This window comes from Macrobrachium nipponense, chromosome 39 (genome assembly GCF_015104395.2).
Source record: "Macrobrachium nipponense isolate FS-2020 chromosome 39, ASM1510439v2, whole genome shotgun sequence".
Taxonomy (NCBI): domain Eukaryota; kingdom Metazoa; phylum Arthropoda; class Malacostraca; order Decapoda; family Palaemonidae; genus Macrobrachium; species Macrobrachium nipponense.
Window position 1 is genome coordinate 20,955,370 of NC_061099.1, and position 17,928 is coordinate 20,973,297.

Here is a 17,928-nt window from a genome sequence, read left to right on the forward strand (position 1 = left end):
AATAAAACTAAAAAGGATTGGGTTCAGCTCCCTGTCCCAGCAACGAATCCGCAGATACGTACGCTCCTAGAGTAAAGCATTTGTCGTACGTCACTTGAATGTCTCTCAAGTAATGGGATGCAAAGACTGAATTGCATATCCAAAAAGTTGACTCCACTAGAGTCTGTATCGACAAGTTCTTGTGGAATGCCAAAAGAGGTAGCGACTGCTCTTACCTGTGAGCTTTAACTCTAAGGAGGTCCAGTTGTTCTTCTTTACACGCTAAATGGGCTTCCTTGATTACATCTCTGATGAAGAAACGCCTGAGCATTTTTTGAGATCTGTCTTCCGGGATCTCTAACTGAGCACCATAAACTCTCCTTACTCCCCTTTAGTTCGTTCTTCCTTTCTAAGTAGAACTTAAGGCTTCTAACTGGGCAAAGAGCCCTTTCTCGCTCTGTGCCTCTAGAGGACGAAAGTCCTTTTAACCTCGAAGGTTCGAGGCCAAGGTTTCGAAGAGTTTTCATTCTTCGCCAAAAACATCGGTTTGAAGGAACAGAACGCCGAGTCGTTCCTGAAGCCAACATTATGTTCTAAGGCTTGTAGTTCGCTTACTCTTTTGCTGAGGCTAGCGCGACCAAGAATAAAGACTTCCTTGTCAGATCTCTGAACGTAGCCTTACGGGGAGGTTCGAATTTGGGGTCATCAAGTACTTTAGGACCACATCTAAGTTCCAACTAGGTGCTCTAATACCTCTGTTCTTTGACGTCTCGAAGGATTTAATCAGATCATGTAAATCTTTGTCTTCCCCAATGTTAAGGCCTCTATGCCTGAAGACTGAAGATAGCATACTTTTATAGCCCTTAATTGTAGAGACTACTAGATTACATTTTTCCTTCAGTAAAGGAGGAAATCAGCTATATCTGTCACAGAGGTACTGGAAGAGATATCTTCTGAGTCCTACACCATCTGTGAAACACATCCCACTTCGACTGGTAGACTCGAATAGTAGATGGTCTTCTTGCTCTTGCGATCGCTTTCGCAACTTCTCGAGAAAAACCTCTCGTTCTGACAAGTCATTCGATAGTCTGAAGGCAGTTAGAGCGAGAGCGGGCAGGTTTTTGTGATACCTGTCGAAGTGGGGTTGTCTGAGAAGATCGCTCCTGTTTGGGAGAGATCTCGGAAAGTCTACTATCCATCCCAGTACCTCTGTGTACCAGTTTTGCGCTGGCCAAAACGGGGCTATGAGGGTCAGTTTGGCTCCCTCTGCTGCTGCAAACTTCCTTACTACTTCCGATATGATCGTGAACGGAGGAAAGCATACCCGTCTATTCCGACCAATCGAGGAGAAGGCCGTCCACCGAAATCGCCCTTGGGTCGCGATCGGAGAGCAGTAACCTTCCAGCCTGTTGTTCCAATGGGTGGCAAAAGATCTATATTTGATCTCCCCCAGAGGTTCCATAGTCTGTTGCATACCTCCTGATGCAACGTCCATTCTGTAGGCAGTACTTGGTCTCTCCTGCTCAGAAGGTCGGCTCTTACATTTTTGTCCCCTTGAATGAATCTCGTCCGGAGAGTGATTCTTCTCTCTTCAGCCCAAAGCAGTAGTTCTCTTGCCTTTTTGTAAAGGGAGAACGAGTGCGTCCCTCCTTGCTTCTTGATGTAAGCTAAGGCTGTTGTGTTGTCCGAATTGATCTGTAAGACTGAACCTGAGATCTGAGCCTCGAAGTGTATGAGAGACAGGTGAATCGCTGTTAATTCCTTCATATTGATGTGCCAGGACACCTTTTCTCCCCCTCCAGGTGCCTGACACTTCTCTCGTCCCTAGAGTGGCTCCCCACCCGCATCTGAGGTGTCGGAATACAACACTAGCCGAGGGTTCGGAACATGAAGGGATACTCCTTCGTTGATCCTGCACGGATTCATCCACCAACGAAGGTCCTCCTTTTATTTCCTTCGTGATCTGGAAGGAATCGGACAGATTTTGGGATCTCTGATCCCAATGTTCTCTTAGATAGAACTGTAAAGGCTTAGGTGAAGCCTTTCTAGAGAAATAGAACTGTTCCAACGAGGAAAGGGTCCCCCAGACAAGACTCATCCATTCCCTCGCGGAACATTGTTCTTTCTCTAGGAAGGTTGCTACTTTTTCCAAGCAGCGGTTCTGTCTTTCCTGTGATGGAAACACATGAAAACCCCGAGAATCCATCCGAATCCCCAGATAAACAATGTTCTGCTGGGGAATCATCTGGGATTTCGCGAGGTTTACCAACAGTCCCAAGGACTGTGTTAACTCCAGTGTCAGCTTTAAGTCCTCCAGACATATACTCGCGGACTGTGCTCGTATCAGCCAGTCGTCTACATACAAGGATATTCGAATCCCTTCGAGATGAAGCCAGTGAGCCACATTTTTCATCAGTCCTGTGAATACTTGAGGGGCTGTTGAGATGTTCCGAAGCATAAGGAGGCCCGGGAAATTGAAATTACTCTTCCTTGAGCCATAAATCTGAGGTATTTCCTGGAAGACGGGTGTATTGGCACGTGGAAATAAGCATCCTGCAGGTCCAGGGATACCATCCAGTCCCCCTGGACGCAGGCTGCTAACACCGAGGCTCGTCGTCTCCATTGTGAACTTCCTCTTTGCTACGAACACGTTCAGGGCGCTCACGTCCAGAACTGGCCTCCAACCTCCTGAACTTTTCGGAACCAAGAACAGGCGATTGTAAAACCCCTGGGAAGAGAGATCTTTTACTTCCTCTATGGCTTCCTTGTAAAGCATCTGCTCCACGAGATGTAGAAGGGCTTGTTTCTTGACAGAATCCTTGTAGTTTGCTGTCAACTCCCTTGGAGTTGTAGTTAAGGGAGGTTTTTCCCTGAAGGGGATTAAATATCCTTTCTTTAGGATGGATAGGGACCAGGCATCGGCACCTTTCTGTGCCCAAGGTTCGTAAAAGTTTAGAAGCCTGGCACCACTTTTGTCTGGAGGACCGCAGTCTCACTGGGTCTTGACGAACGGCCTTCGAGAAGACCTTCCTCTCTTCTCCGATCGTCTACTTCTGAGAGAAGATCTAGGGGCAGACCTTCCCCGAAAGGGCTGCTGGAAGGGAACTTTCTCCTTCTTTGAAACCTGAACAGCAGGCTTTAGCCTTTAAGCTGACTGGGCCAGCAGGTCCTGTGTGGCCTTTTCTGATAAGGTCTTCGATATATCCCTCACTATTTCCTGAGGAAAAAGGTGACTAGAGAGGGGCGCGTATAAAAGGGAGGATCTCTGCAGAGGAGAAACAGATTTCGTTAAGAAGGAGCTAAACACTGCCCTCTTCTTCAATATACAGGATCCAAAAAGGGATGCCACTTCATTGGAGCCATCCATAACCGCCTTGTCTAGGCAGGTTAATACGCTGCCCAACTCTTCCATGGTAACGAAGTCTGGTTCTTGAGACTTCTTGGCTAAAGCTCCCAAAGCCCAGTCCATGAAGTTAAAGACTTCGAGAGTCTTGAACAGGCCCTTGATGAGATGATCAACCTCACACATTCCCCAAGAGGCTTTTGCAGAATGACGAATCTACAGAGCGGAAAAGTCTGCATCTGAGGACGAAGGGAGTCCCAGGCCCATTGGCTCCTTGGTGTCATACCACATACCTGGTTTTCCCGTCAGCTTAGAAGGAGGACCAAGCGAATACCGTCCCCGCTTCCTTCTTAGATTCTGAGCCAGCTCTCCGAGGCTCTTCAGAGACTTTCTCATAGAAAGAGTAGGGGTCATCCTAACGAAGGAGGAGGACTTCGACAGTTTCGTACTAGATAATAAAGATCCCGGAGAAGGGGGATCCGACGGGCATAGCGAGTCTCCAAACACCTGCAACAAAAGAGAAGCAAGTCTCTTATAGTCCGAAATTCCTGCATCTTTGGAGATCTCTTCTTCCGAAACTTCTTCCAAAAGCGATGCAGGCGAAGAGGGCTTTGCCTTTTCAGGAGACCGATCCGTAGAAAGAAGCCTTTTTCTTTCGTGAATCCTAACTGTAGGAGAATCAATGTCCCCTTGCTGGATATCCGAAACCTTGTTTCTATCCTCCTTCCTGCACGAGTCCTGGAGCTTCCCTATACTCGGGCTTCTGCTCTGCTCCTTGCGCCTGCTAGGAGAGGCGCTTGCGTCCTGAATCAGACGCCTGTGAGGCGAAGAGCGCCTGCGAGGAGAAAGGAGAACATCCTGTTTTCCTGGCGCCAAGGAGAAGAGGTGCTTGCGTCTGGTGAGTGCGCCTGGCCAAGAAAAGGCGAGGCGCTTGCGTCCTGGTGAGGCTGCCTGGTCCAAGAAGGAAAGAAGGCATTTGCATCCTGATGAGGACGCCTGGAAGGCGAAATGCGCCTGCGAGGAGAAAGGAGAACCCTTTGTTCCCGTCGTCCAGTAGCGGAGACGTTTGCGTCCTGGTAACTGCGTCTAGCAGGCGAATAGCTCCTTTTCCCTTTGCGTCCATCCGGAGAGGCGCTAGATTCTCTCCTATCCCTCCTGGGAGGCGAAGAAAACTTGTCCAAATCGAGGCGCCTATTCGGCGATACTCTTGCGTCCTAAGAAGGATATCTATAAGATCCTACGGGACTCCTGATTCTTGGGTACTTGCCAGAGAGAGGGTTGTTCCTTCGGGAAAGGTCTAGAGGACGAACGAACGCTCCTTCCTTCTTGCGGAGCTCTGAAAAGAGAGGGGCTCTCTTCTCTCCCGGAGCTCTTAGCCGCACGAATTCTCTCACGAGAAATCCGCGAATCAGGCTCCTGATACTTGCCATGAGAGGCGTAATCGTCTCTAGAAAAACTCCTGGAGAACTCTTGCTCGTAGGGAGTTTCCGATTAGCGTTCTTAGCAGGAGAAGACACACGAGTCCTGTCATATGCAACTGAAGAAGGTCTCGCTGGGGACGAAAACCTTTCAGGCGAGGAGCGTCTGCTAACGCCAGGGCGCCTACTCTCTGAGGCTCTCCTAACAGAAACTCTTGATGGGAAGAGAAACGTCTTTCTTCCTAGAAGAGCCTTCAGAAAGAACTCCCACTAAGGCAGACAACTGCTGTTGGAGTCCTACCAAGACTTCCTTCGTCTTGTGTGCGAAACCTTCCGGAGAAGAGTCAGGAGATCTCGTAGCTCTCTTCTTACGAGCAGGAGAATACTCCGGAAAAGGTTCAGGACTGGAATGCAACGCTTCGCTTGCTGGCGTTTTCCAGATCTCTTAAGAGGACGTGACTTACAGGCAGAACTCCATCCCCTCTTCTTGGAGACGAAGAGTCTGAGTCCGAAAAGCACTTCCTGAGGACGCTTTTGCAGTAGCTGTCCTTGGCAGCCTGGGAAGCGGCTACAGGATCTGCCGAAGGGACGCCTGACCGTTGGGAATACTCTACATCCCCCTTGCGGCTTTCGACATTCCTCCTCCCTTGGTCATGGGAGTCTGAAAGAGGTCTAGGCCTAGGAGCAATGCGGAGTCGGTCAGACGCCCCCTCCACTTCACTGGGGACACTGCACAAATCACTGCACACATCACTGCGCTTACCTGTCTCCTTCATTGCTTGCAGTTGCGATTTCAAGCTGATTATTGAGGCTCTCATTGCAGCCATTTCCGTAGACGCATCTACAGGTTCGCTGCTGGGGGAAGGGGCTGAAACCAAACTATGAGCAGGTGAATTAACAGAAGAGTTAGGAGCTACTTCCTGCTCAATAGAGCAGGATCTACTTGAGCTTCTGATGGAAGCCCTCCTAACTCTATCTTTCTCAAGTTTTCCTTACATAAGAAGCCAAGGTCTTCCATTCCACTTCTGTTAAACCCTCACATTCCAGACAGGTGTTAGTCGCAGAACAATCATTCCCCCTACATTTTTTACAGACCGTGTGAGGATCCACCGATGCTTTCGGTAGCCTCACCTTACATTCCTCTTTCGTACACACTCTAAATACAGGTGCCACGTCAGACATTTTAAAGAGTATCCAAACCAAAATCCAAAAAACGGTCCACGATAAGCGTATGCCAAAACCAAAGATCATGTACATCACAAAGTCAAACAGATAATCCTCGGCCAACGAGAAAAGAATTCCAAAGCAGGAGGTATCAACAACGGTGTTGTTTGCTACCGGCGACAGAAAAATTCTGGTTAGAAAACGGGAATGGTTCCTATTCCCGCCACCAGCGGCAGGGAGTGGGCTGGTCATCTGACCTACCTGTCGCGTGTGCCGCGAGTTTTGAATTCTGTCGGGACGTCAGAGACTATAGCTAAGTATATATCTGCCGGGGAAGTTGCATGTACAAAACATGGAAACAGTTTGTAGTAAATGCATTGGCATATGTGTGAAGCTCCTCTAATTTGGCAACGATAACATTTTGCCATTCTTAGCATGCAAGCATTAAATGTTACATTTATTTCTGGCATACAATTATTAAAAATTAAAAAAAAGTCAAAGTAGTAATATAGACTTAAATGAAGTGCTAGCAAAAAAAAAATAAATAAAAAATAAAAATTTTTTGTCATAAACACTTTACTATCTGTTGTCTGGTCGGCGATGGTTTTCGGCAGGCAGATGTACAACAAGGCTGGAAATTTTTTCCCCCACAACTTTGCTGTAAACAAACTATCAACGTAGTTGAAGTGCACTTTGGAGTGAATTAAGACCAAAATGTGAAAAATTACAATCAAATAAGCACTTTGGAGTTTCAGTTGTGATGGCAGTAAGGATAAAACCACCAATTACAAGGTAAAAATAAATTTCATTTCAAACCATGACCCCTTGAATAAGAAGTTTCATACTTTCACTAATATAGGCAACAATATATTGTTTTATTGTGCTGATTGCAACTGCAATCTTGAGTAAGATCAATAAACATTACATATACACACTAATACTGTTCAAATGAGCACTGGGAAGGTTAGGAAGGATGTGGGTTCGATGCCGGTTACGAAAGGGACCGGAGATGGAACACGCCATATTGGATTTAAAAACTGCCTTGAAAACATACTATTTTACGAAGACCTCACGTGCTTATTTTAGTTCGTATGGCGCTTTCATATATCACATTTTGTTGACAAAACTTCATTCTTTTGAATGGTATGCTTAAAGATGTAATTGTATTCTTGTTTCACCAATTAAATATCTAATGAATAAGGGTGATCCACCTGAGTACAATGGATTCACGGCAGTTGCTTCTCCTAAAGGGCAACAGGTTGTTGAAACAGAAAACAACAATATGTAATAGCCTATAGGCCAGTTTGTCCAAAGAATAGATACCTACCTACATAGCTAGCTAGGACTAGCCTAGAATGTAGAAACAAACTACCATAGCTACAATTGCAATAAAATTTAGGCACAGGATATTGGTACAGGAGCTGTATACTGATCGGGATAGATATTGGTACGGCTGTGAATTGCGCACGCGTCAATTTCAGACTTCCTGCCGTACAAGTAACATGGTGTGGTGGGGGTACGTCAGATTCTGTCAGTGGTGCCGTATTGTGATCTTGACTTTTGGTACGGCAGTTAGCCGTATCCTTTACCAATTTGCTAATAATACAGCAGTTGCCGTACACTGTTGCAAGTATGCACTAGAAGATCACGAAAAAACAGTAGTAGGTAATAATAGTAGTCAATTGAATTGTTTCGCTACACATGTTCAATTCAAAATGTCAAAGTGAAGCACCATACTGTCATCACCAAAGCACCAAAACATTTTGACAGTAAAAAAAAAATATCAAAAATTACAATAATACTTATACAGACTTAGATGTTAAATAAAGTACCTATACATAAAAAATAAAACTAAACTAATCTATCTGTATACTTCAAAATTTAATCTTCTTTGAATCTCCTCTGAACCATGTACTAGGGTAGAATATCACGACAGGCCAACCCTCATCACGGTGGACGGGTCTTATTCACTCGATATTTAATTGGTGAAACATGACTACAATTGCAACTCTAAGCATACCATTTAAAAGACTGAAGTTTCGTCAACATATTGTGATATATGAAAGCCCCATACGAACTAAAATAAGCATGTGAGCTCTTCGTAAAATATGTTTTCAAGGCAGTTTTGAAATCCAATATGGCGGCTACGTTTTGCATGGACGGTTCTCATCAGTGACGGCCACCATCTTTCCCCAGCCTTCCCAGCACTCATTTGAACAATGTTAGCGTATATATGTAACGTTTATTGATCTTACTCAAGATTGCAGTTGTAATCAGCACAATAAAACAACATTTTGTTGCCTATATTAGTGAAAGTATGAAACTTGTTATTCCCGGGGTTATGGTTGGAACTGAATTCATTCTTACCTTGTAATCAGTGGTTTTATCCTTACTGCCATCACAACTGAAACTCCACAGTGCTTATTTGATTGTAATTATACACATTTTGGTCTTAATTCACTCCACAGTGCACTCGAACCACATTGCTGTTCGTGTTTCCTAAGCACTCACTCCGTAAACAAAGTTACGAGCAGCAGACGACAACACTGATTATGAGATGCAAAGCTTTATTCCCTTAATTGTTTACTTTACTCAATATTTAGTTTAACTCTACTTCAAAATGTTTATTTAATTCATGTCCATTATCCCTTTTTTGCAACCAAATTAACCCCCAAAAATTACAAATGTTTGCGGATGTATACTTACGAGCAGACGACGTGAGGAAAAATGGCTCATCGTTGCCAATCTAGTGGAGCGGTCACACATACGCCGATGCATTTACAAACTGTTTCGATGAATTCTAGTTGTCATAGTAATGCAGTAATGATAAAATTGCTCTAATATGTATATATACTACAAATGGATACGCTAATTTCACTTATTTCCCCGGTTTTGTGTAAGTCTTATACCTAGTTTGGAGGGTAAACACATACCAATTGACAACACTGATAAACAATTGAAGAGCGCAAAACGCCGCAAAGAATGCCGTAGTCCCCTTGAATAAGTACGAATAAGTGCTGGTAAGAGGTGGGTTTACGATTGTTGTGATGAAAGTGCCCCAGCGTCTATGGATACAAGTGGTGTGCAGATTTAGCACATGAAATGGGAAGTTTGTTGACACAAGCGACTCCGTAAACATCAAGATAGCGTCAATCTTCGAAACATTTTTAGTTGTAAGTAAAAATTTCTAAAGCGTTTTGGTGAGATTTCCACTGCCGTAGCCACCCTTTTCAGTACCCTCTGTTTAAATCTTAAAATTTGGCCTTAATTTCTAACTTTGGAGTAAATACTTACTTCGAAAGGAGAGTAGAGGTCTTTAGCTCCGTTTTTCACCAACAAGAAGTCGCGACTGATGCCCATCTCCGGTGTCAGGACGCGTTATAATGTACTTTTTCGGAGGGTGGCTAGCGTTGATTGTAGGTGGCCTGCATGGCCTGCTGTGATATTTTACCCTAATACATCAGTTTTTGCCGAAAAACAGACGTTTTCAGGTTTCAACCAGCTGAAAAAGGCAATAGACGTCTACGAGGAGTCAAACTTCCAGAAATTGTATACCCGTAGGTCACAAACGATCGAATCGGCTCTAAAAAGAGCTCCATAGAGGAGATTCAAAGAAGATTTGAAGTACACAGAAATCGTGGTCTGCTGTATTCATGGTGATAAGGAAAAATACCAAAGTCGATCCTCTAGTAAATGGCCTAATCAATCGTAAGTAATCATCCAAATCAGGTATAGGTATATTAGCATCTTGTTTCCCATTTTAGACGCACTACTGACTGCTGCACTACTTTACTATCTAGGCCTCAAATCTTCATTGAATCTCCTCTTCGGAGCTCTTTTCAGGGCCAATTCGATCGTTCAAAACCTACAGATATAGGTAGGTATATACAATATCTTGAAGTTAGACTCTTCGTAGACATGTATTGCCTTTTTCAGCTCGTTGAAACCTGATAGGCTAACATTCGTTATTCAGCAAAAACTGATGTATTAGCCTAGGTACTAGGTAGTTACACGGTTCACTTTGCTAGGTTGCCATTTTCTTGCGATCATTGATATGCCTGAGGTGGTAAACAAGGGATTACACATGCGCAATTCACTGCCGCACCAATGTATATCGCAATCAGGATACGTCCGATACAGCTGCTGTACCAATATCCAGTTCGTAAAATTTAGGGCCTAAGTAAGCTAGGTTAATGTCTACTTCATTCTGTGAACGGCAAATGATTTAAAGAACAACCACAATTAGCTACTATTGCCCTATTGCTTTAACCCGTTCTTCTATATATGTACCACAATATAAAAGGAAATGAAATATGTCTTCTACTGCATCATTGCAAAAAGGACAACAGGTGTTCTCCTTCTGGTGCCTTTTTGCTATATTTAAATTAAGAGAGTTGGTTCTGGCTTTGAAGAGAAGGACTGAACCCGTAGAGTTGTCATAAATTTCTTCATCTTTTATTTCTCTTTTCCACGTTTTATATATGTTCACAGTCACTTTATTTTCCAACTCTTCTTTCCACCTCTCTGTGTCCCATATTCTGGCTTTGTCCTTTATTTCTGTTCTGGACATTCCTTCTAATTTTCTTAAATTTATTTTAACTTCCTGCATGTACTTTTCCACAGTTTTCCACCATTTTCTTTCCTTTTCTTGCATATCTGTAATTATTTTCTTCAGTATCTCTTTCCGTCCATTTAAAGTATTATTTACATAGCTAATCTTCCCACTCATAATTCTACTTTTCATTGAAGAAGCTCCTATCTCCCCCCTTAATGTGGCTACTACTGTACTTCTACATGCCCCTAATATTTTCCTATATACCTCATTCTCTATTCTTTGTAATTTTTCTATTTCTGCGTCTGTTAGATTAACCACATTGGTTCCGTATAAGACTGATGGTAGAGCTATGTTTTTCCAGAATGTTTTCCCTATTAGAACTTTGTTGCAGCTTTTTTCTATCACGGAGTAGGTTAGGTTGGCTAACTTCTGTGCTTTATTCAACATTTCTTTTTTCTGAAGCTTAAACAGATTTCTAGAGTCATTTATCTTTATTCCTAAATATGTGATGTTCTCCCTCACCTTTATGTTCTCTATCTATTCTGGTTTATCTTTCATGTTGAAAATAATGATGCTGCTTTTCTCTTTATTTATTTCTAGCCCACATTTGTTTCCTATATCTATTAAAATCTTTATGTTTATTCTTGCGTCTTCTATATTACTTGCTAGAACTAATCCATCGTCGGCGAAGAAAAGTGTCCCTATCTTTACTAGTTCATTTTCAAATCCTGTCCCTTCCTCCTCCATTTTCTTAATTATTAAATATGTCATTAGTTTGAAAAGTGAAGTAGAGCCTGTGCAACCTTGCCTAATCCCACTTGTAATTCCCATTTCCTGTTCGACTCCCTCCCCTAGGTCTATTATTGTGCTATCCCCTTCATATATGTTAACTACTGCCTCTATGATTTTTAGATGTATTTTGAACTGTTTCATAACTTCGATCATGACTTCTCGTTTTACCGAGTCAAATGCTTTACTGTAATCGATAGCTATTACTATTAATGGTTTCCTATTCCTGTAGCTCTCTTCTACACCATACATATTGTAGTGTAAGGATGTTATCTTCTATCCTACTCCCTCCTGTAAATCCTGCTTGGCATTCGTGATCTTGTTCATTCAGTCTGAGGTGTGCTTCTATTTCGTCTTTTATCAGCATCATGAATACTTTGTATGATATATTTAATAAAGCTATAGGGCCTTAAATCCTTAGCCTTGGTTTCCTTTTCTTTTCTATCATTTTTGTTCTAGATTTCTTCCAAGATTCTGGCTTTTCTTTGATTTCTAGTTCTTTGTTGTAACACCTAACTATACTTCTATACAGGTTTTGCTCTTCATTAAAGCTTTGTAAAGCTCTGGTTTGATTCCATCTGGGCCTGCAGCTTTTTTAGCTTTGAGCTTACTTAGACAAGCTATGACTTTTTCCTTGGTTATCACAGGCTCCTGCATTGGGATTATCTTCCTTTTGCATTCCATCACTAGGTCCATGTGTTCTCTTAGTACTTCTGGGAATCTATAGTCTCCAATTCTTATGATATCATCTTCTGCTATGCCAATTCATTTTTCATATTCCATCCTTTTCTCTTCGTTCCAGATTTCCTTTATTTTATTTTCGTGTTTGCTGTAAATGGTTCTCCAATAATTCACTAATTCTTCCTTTGTTTCAGCCTCATTTAGCTTGCTTCCCTGTTCATTCTATAAGTGTATAGTTTCTTTTTTGGCTTTTTGCTTATTTCTTAACTTACCAATATTTTCCCAGAGCTCTTTGTTTTTGTTTCTTTTTATTTCTTCTGTTATTTTCTTTTCATATATTGTTATCTTTTCTTCTTCATTAATATCTGCAAGTTCTTTTTCTTTTGTATATATTTCTTCTCTAGACTTTCTTTTACGACATTATCTCTCTCATTCCTTTTCTTCCTATTCAGCTCCTTCCTTTCCTTGATACCTTTTCTTATTTCTTCACTGAACCAGGGTTGCTCTTCTACTTTCTCCTCTACTAGCAACTTTCTCCTATATGTTCTCATTAGCTTGTCTTCTGCTACTTCTTTTATTGATAAGTCCATATCTGTGATCTGTCAATGTCTTTATCTATTAGGATCTCTTCTAATTTTTTAATAAAGTCATTTAGGTTGTCTTCATCTGTTTTGAAGTATTTTACTTCCCCCCATTTACCCTTGTTGAGATTCTTATTCTGTCCTTTGAATGTTAAGTGAATGGTAATTAGGTTATGGTCTGAGATATCAAATTCCTTTTTGTCTTCATCAATTACCATCTCCTCAAAATTTTTGTATAACTTCTCATTGACTAAAGCAAAATCTATTACGCTTTTCATCTGCATTCTCTCCCATGTGTATACTCCAGTGCATCTGTCTTCTGCGTTAAGTAGTATTAGCCTATGTTCATTCATCCATTCTAATATTATTTCCCCGTTTCTGTCTGTATTCTGGTGGCCTAAGAAACCTATATGGCCATTGAAATCTCCTAAAATCAGTAATGATTCTTGGTCGTTTGTGTTTTTCATTATGTTTTCGTATTCTAGTTTTATTGCTTTATCTCTATTTTTATCCTCCTCTGTATTTCCTACTGATAGGTATAACAATAAAATATGGATAGTATTATTGTATATTTTGCATTTAGCATATAGTAGATCTTTGCTAATAGTCTCCACCTTGTTTAACTCTGTGCTATCACTGTCTCTATATAGCATCATTAACCCTCCCCCTTTTTTGTCTTTCATCTCCCTCATACCTATTTTCTATTTTATTTATACCTTTACTTAATGCTAACTTGTCTAGTTTCTGGTGAGTTTCAGTTAAACAAAATATCTTATTTTCATTGTCTAAAAAACTTTCTATTTCTACTATCTTTTGTCTAGTTAACACTGTATATTTATCATATATATTTTAAACTGTATTTCAACTTTTTTTTATTTTGGCTCCTTGGTTAACTACTCATATAGGCTATACCCTAAATTACCTAGTTCACAATTAGGTACTCATAAATAATAATAATAATATAACGATAATAATTAGTATAGTATCTAGTCTACCTAGGCCAAGTAGGTAAGCCAACATCTTTAGCTAGGTAGGTACTATACCTAGTTAGGTAGCTCGTCTCCGCAGCCTCATTTCTCTCGTAGGTATCTTTCCCATTAAATAGGTAGTAATTAGGTATACCTACCTGCAACACATATCATAATTCCTCCATACACATCTGATTAATTTCGTAAAATAAATAAACTTACTTTTCGGTTTCTTGAGAGCCAGGGTCAATTATTTTAAGGGCAACTTCGTTGGAAAATACTATTACTAGGCTAGTATTCTGTTAAATTTGTTTACTTCGTGAATACTCTTAGTAGTAAAATTAGTAGTAGTAGTAGTAGGCGAGATGTGCATTTGAAACGGCTCCCTTTCTTGTTTTATTCCTCCTCTGTTTGTGTTTAAGTTTCTTCTCTCTGAAATACCAAATTTTCTTTTAGAAATTCTTTCCTATTCTTCACTTCCTCCCTCGGCCGATCTACCAACAAGAGTATATTAGCTAATAATTCCTCTTTATTTTCTTGATATGGTTGCTGCACAAAACTATATCTATTTCTAATCTCATTGTATGCTGGACAGTAAAGTAAGAAATGTTCTAAATTTTCATTTTTTTCCCTCACAGCACAAACATTTTGTATCTTCTACTTTTATCCTGTGGTGAAAAAGATGGACTTAGTGGACTGTATATGCTTAACGTTGTTACTTGGTCAAAAACCGAGAAAAGCCTTAGAAGCCCTGTCCACACGGTTGAGCTTTGCTCGACGAATTCTGTTCGATGTGACGTCAGAAGCGGAGAAACAGCAGATAAGGTTCCGATTTTTCGACCGTGTGGACGGGGCTTTACGTAACAACTCCACAAAACTCCCTTTGCGGTTTCTGAATTACGGGGAGATATTTCTCAACCTAATTCATAATTAACGAGGATAACACACCAATATCATTAATGAATAGTACCACAATTAAGTACTTTCACTTACTGAGCAGTCCTTGTAAACATGAAAAATCGCTATACGAGATACGACGAGAGGTACGCTCCTGCCCCTCCCCCCCCCCCCCCCCCCCTCTCTCTCTCTCTCTAAATGTTGCGAGTACTCACGGGTTGATTTTCAGACCTTTAGAAGGACTGCCATGTTATCTCGTTTCTCAAAGTTATTTGCATAACCTTAAAGCACGAACACAATAAAGGTTTATCAGATCAATTTATATTCACCATCCACAAAACTGAAACATTGGAAAAATGAAATAAAATCGAGGGATATTGAAACGCATTTGATAAATGTCAAGTTAAAATTAATTTAATAACTCAAAGTTAAACATATCAAAGAGTAATAACATATAAGTGACAAATGAAATTAATCACTCAAGGGGAATTGCAAATCAATGGCACTCAAATGAAACAAATTACGACAAAATTCAAAGAATTAGGGCAATCGCCCTCTCTAAATCCACACACACACATCACTACACAACACCACTAGATGACAGGTCACCTCAAAAGTTGAGCCAAGAAGCTGTTCGTTGAGTTCCGTCCTGCATTCGGGTTTTGTTGGAGAAAAGAGACAAGGTATACAATTACCACGAATGCAGAACTAACTTACAAGGGTTCTCGTGAAAGCTCTACAATAATTATCAAGTTCGTTGTCAAAAATAAATTCCAATTATAAGTATTGGTGCAACTTCAACATTTATTAAATGTAGTGAATTAATTGGTGGTGTGTGTCAATACAATTTTGGGCGATATCATGCCCATACATTGTACTACGCACATACGCATACACACCCCTAGAGGGGCACGCAAAGGTGTGATCAGAGGGGCGAATTACTACCCTTCCTTTCCCCTACCGATCTCTTGACCTCTCCTAGTAGCTTCTCTGGCGAGAGGCACAAACAAGACCCAATAACACCTTCGTTACTTACCATACGTGATATGCGCAATACACTCACCAAGAGCAATTTCATATCATATATATATATATATAATCTATAGTATATATATATAGATATATATATAGGACAAATGAATTATCATAAATAAAACAGTAATCAAGTAATTATACTTCGTTACTAAAACGTCTACTGACGTTTATGTCAAAAAACTTCGTCTTTGTGTAAAACCATCTTTCGGTGCTAACCGCACCACAGATACTACGTACTAGAACATAGCAAAATCATATAAAATAATGTTATGAGTGTCATTCTCGAGTAGATGTGGTTCTTTCACCCTTATTATGTCTTGCAATATAGACGTAAACATCTTTATAAAATATACGGGGATGCGAATCCATTTGGTTTTCACATGAATACAAATACACTGACATAGTTCCTGTCTGTCGATTACCTGACAGACGGCAAAACACAGTGAAAATCAGTCAATAATTTCTTATGAGACAGACACTAACTATAATAAAAGACAAATAGTACGGAAATAAGTGAATACACAAAAACATTGTTTTTTCAATGTTATCATACCAGATTTCTTCTTTTATGTTTTCTTCATATTTTCTGTAGATTCTTAATGTTGACTTTTCATTCATTTCTTTCTGCCATGTTTTTCTGACTCAGTTGTTTGTTATTTCTATTAATTGTTTATCTTTAACTGCTTTAGTTTTACTTAAGTTTTAGTTCTTTCATATATTTTTTTACTTGCATATTCCAAGTGGTTTTCTTGTTTTCATACTGATCCATGGTTATCTTATATAGGAGCCTATTTCCACCACTCTTCAGTGTATGTTTCAGGTAGAATAGTTTATTCTCCATATCTCTTGGGTGGCAGAAAGACGCCCTATTTCAGACCCTAACACACAACTTGCCGTTTAGCTTGGCGCTTTCAAAATTGTTCTGTATACTTGATTGTCTATCTTCTGAAATTCATTTATGGTTTTCTTGTCAAGTTTCATGACTTCCATGAAGGGCGGCATCGCTAATCCTTTCCAATACAATTTTCTTATTATTGCCCTGCTACAGCTTTTATCGATGGCTGCATTAGCCATATTTGCTTTAATTTGGGCCCTTTTTGTCTGTCCTCTGAAGCAGCCTTTCATGTTGTTGATTGTCACCCCAAGGTATTTAATCTGCTTAACTATTTTTATTCCTTCTATGTGCTCCATATTTTCCACATCATCGATACTATACCAGTCGTTGTATATCAATATGTTACTCTTGTTCTTATGTTTAAGCCACATTCACTCGCTTTTTCCATAAGGGTTTTTATTGCTTTTATTTCTTCAAGGGTGTCCTAGTATTAATCCAGCATCTGCATATAATAGTGCCACTATCCTTATACCTTCATTTCTAAAACCTTCTGTTGTATTTTCTAGTTTTTCTATGATCATGCAAGTTATTATAATAAGAATAAAATGGTGAGTCATTGCATCCCTGTCTTATTCCATTACTTAAATTTAGCTAGTTTTGTTCTATATTGTTAAGGCATAAGATAAGTTACATCATTTGCATATATCTTTGCAACTGCATTTATTACCTCTGCATGCAGCCTATATTTCCTGACCTCTAGGATTTTTCTATTAACCAAATCTAATGCTTTTTGGAAGTCTTATTGATACAACAAATAATGGGTACTTCTGTACGTTTCTTGTATCCTAAGACAAATTAGAAATTCTTCTTTGGTATATTGTTTCAAGAATTTTACCAGCGTTTTCCTTAGGGGTTCTTCCTTATTCTTGCTTATTTCCGTCGTATATCCTTATCCATTCTTTTTCTGAGGTTACAGTACGTTTGATTATTTTTGTACTGAAATTGCAAGACAATACACTTTTAATTAACTATTGATAGTTTGCTAAATTTGTGTTTTTAACAAATGTTTAATAAAGTAGTTTTTAATGAATATACATCTATATTTTTTTCTCCTTTATTCTACAATATTATGAGCTAAAGTAGGTCACCTGAAGATTGGAGACACCAAGAAGCTGGGGTCGTTTATCTTCAGGTGGAAAATATTGGGGTTGCTTTTCTTCAGGAGGAAAATATTGGGGTCGATTTTCTTCAGGAGAGGTATTAGGGGTCGCTAATCTTCAGGTGATCCTAACTTTTCCCACAAGACTTCAGCATCCAAAGACCAAGTCCCACAAGACTTCAGGGTCCGCAGACAAAGTCCCACAAGGAAGGAATAGCTTGTCTCGCAATACTTCATGGACCGCAATCAGGCCTGGCCACAACACAACAAAACGGACTCAGGTCCCTCAGCATTAATAAAATCATAACTACTTACACCTGCACTCGACAAGGTCCCCTGGGCAAATGTTGGCCCAGGCCTACAGCAAGTGAAGAAATACAGCGTTGTGGACAACTGCTAACTCGAAATAGGGAAAATTCTTCTAGAAATGAAGAGATAAATTGCTGGAGTTACAAGAAAGTCGTACAAACACGAAGACCAGAATCAGACTGCCGTACATGGGCACAGGGACTTCCAAAGTAACC

At 40.4% G+C, this 17,928-nt stretch overlaps 1 protein-coding gene across 1 annotated transcript in view; it reads right to left on the reverse strand.

Moving 5' to 3' along the window:
* Positions 1-11,944, reverse strand: part of LOC135210377 (uncharacterized) — a 95,917-nt gene extending 83,973 nt beyond the window's left edge. Inside the window, exon 1 of the mRNA XM_064243285.1 lies at positions 11,779-11,944. Coding sequence (XP_064099355.1) covers positions 11,779-11,944 — 166 coding nt within the window. The remainder of the gene's footprint in view (positions 1-11,778) is intronic.
* Positions 11,945-17,928: the final 5,984 nt, after the last annotated feature.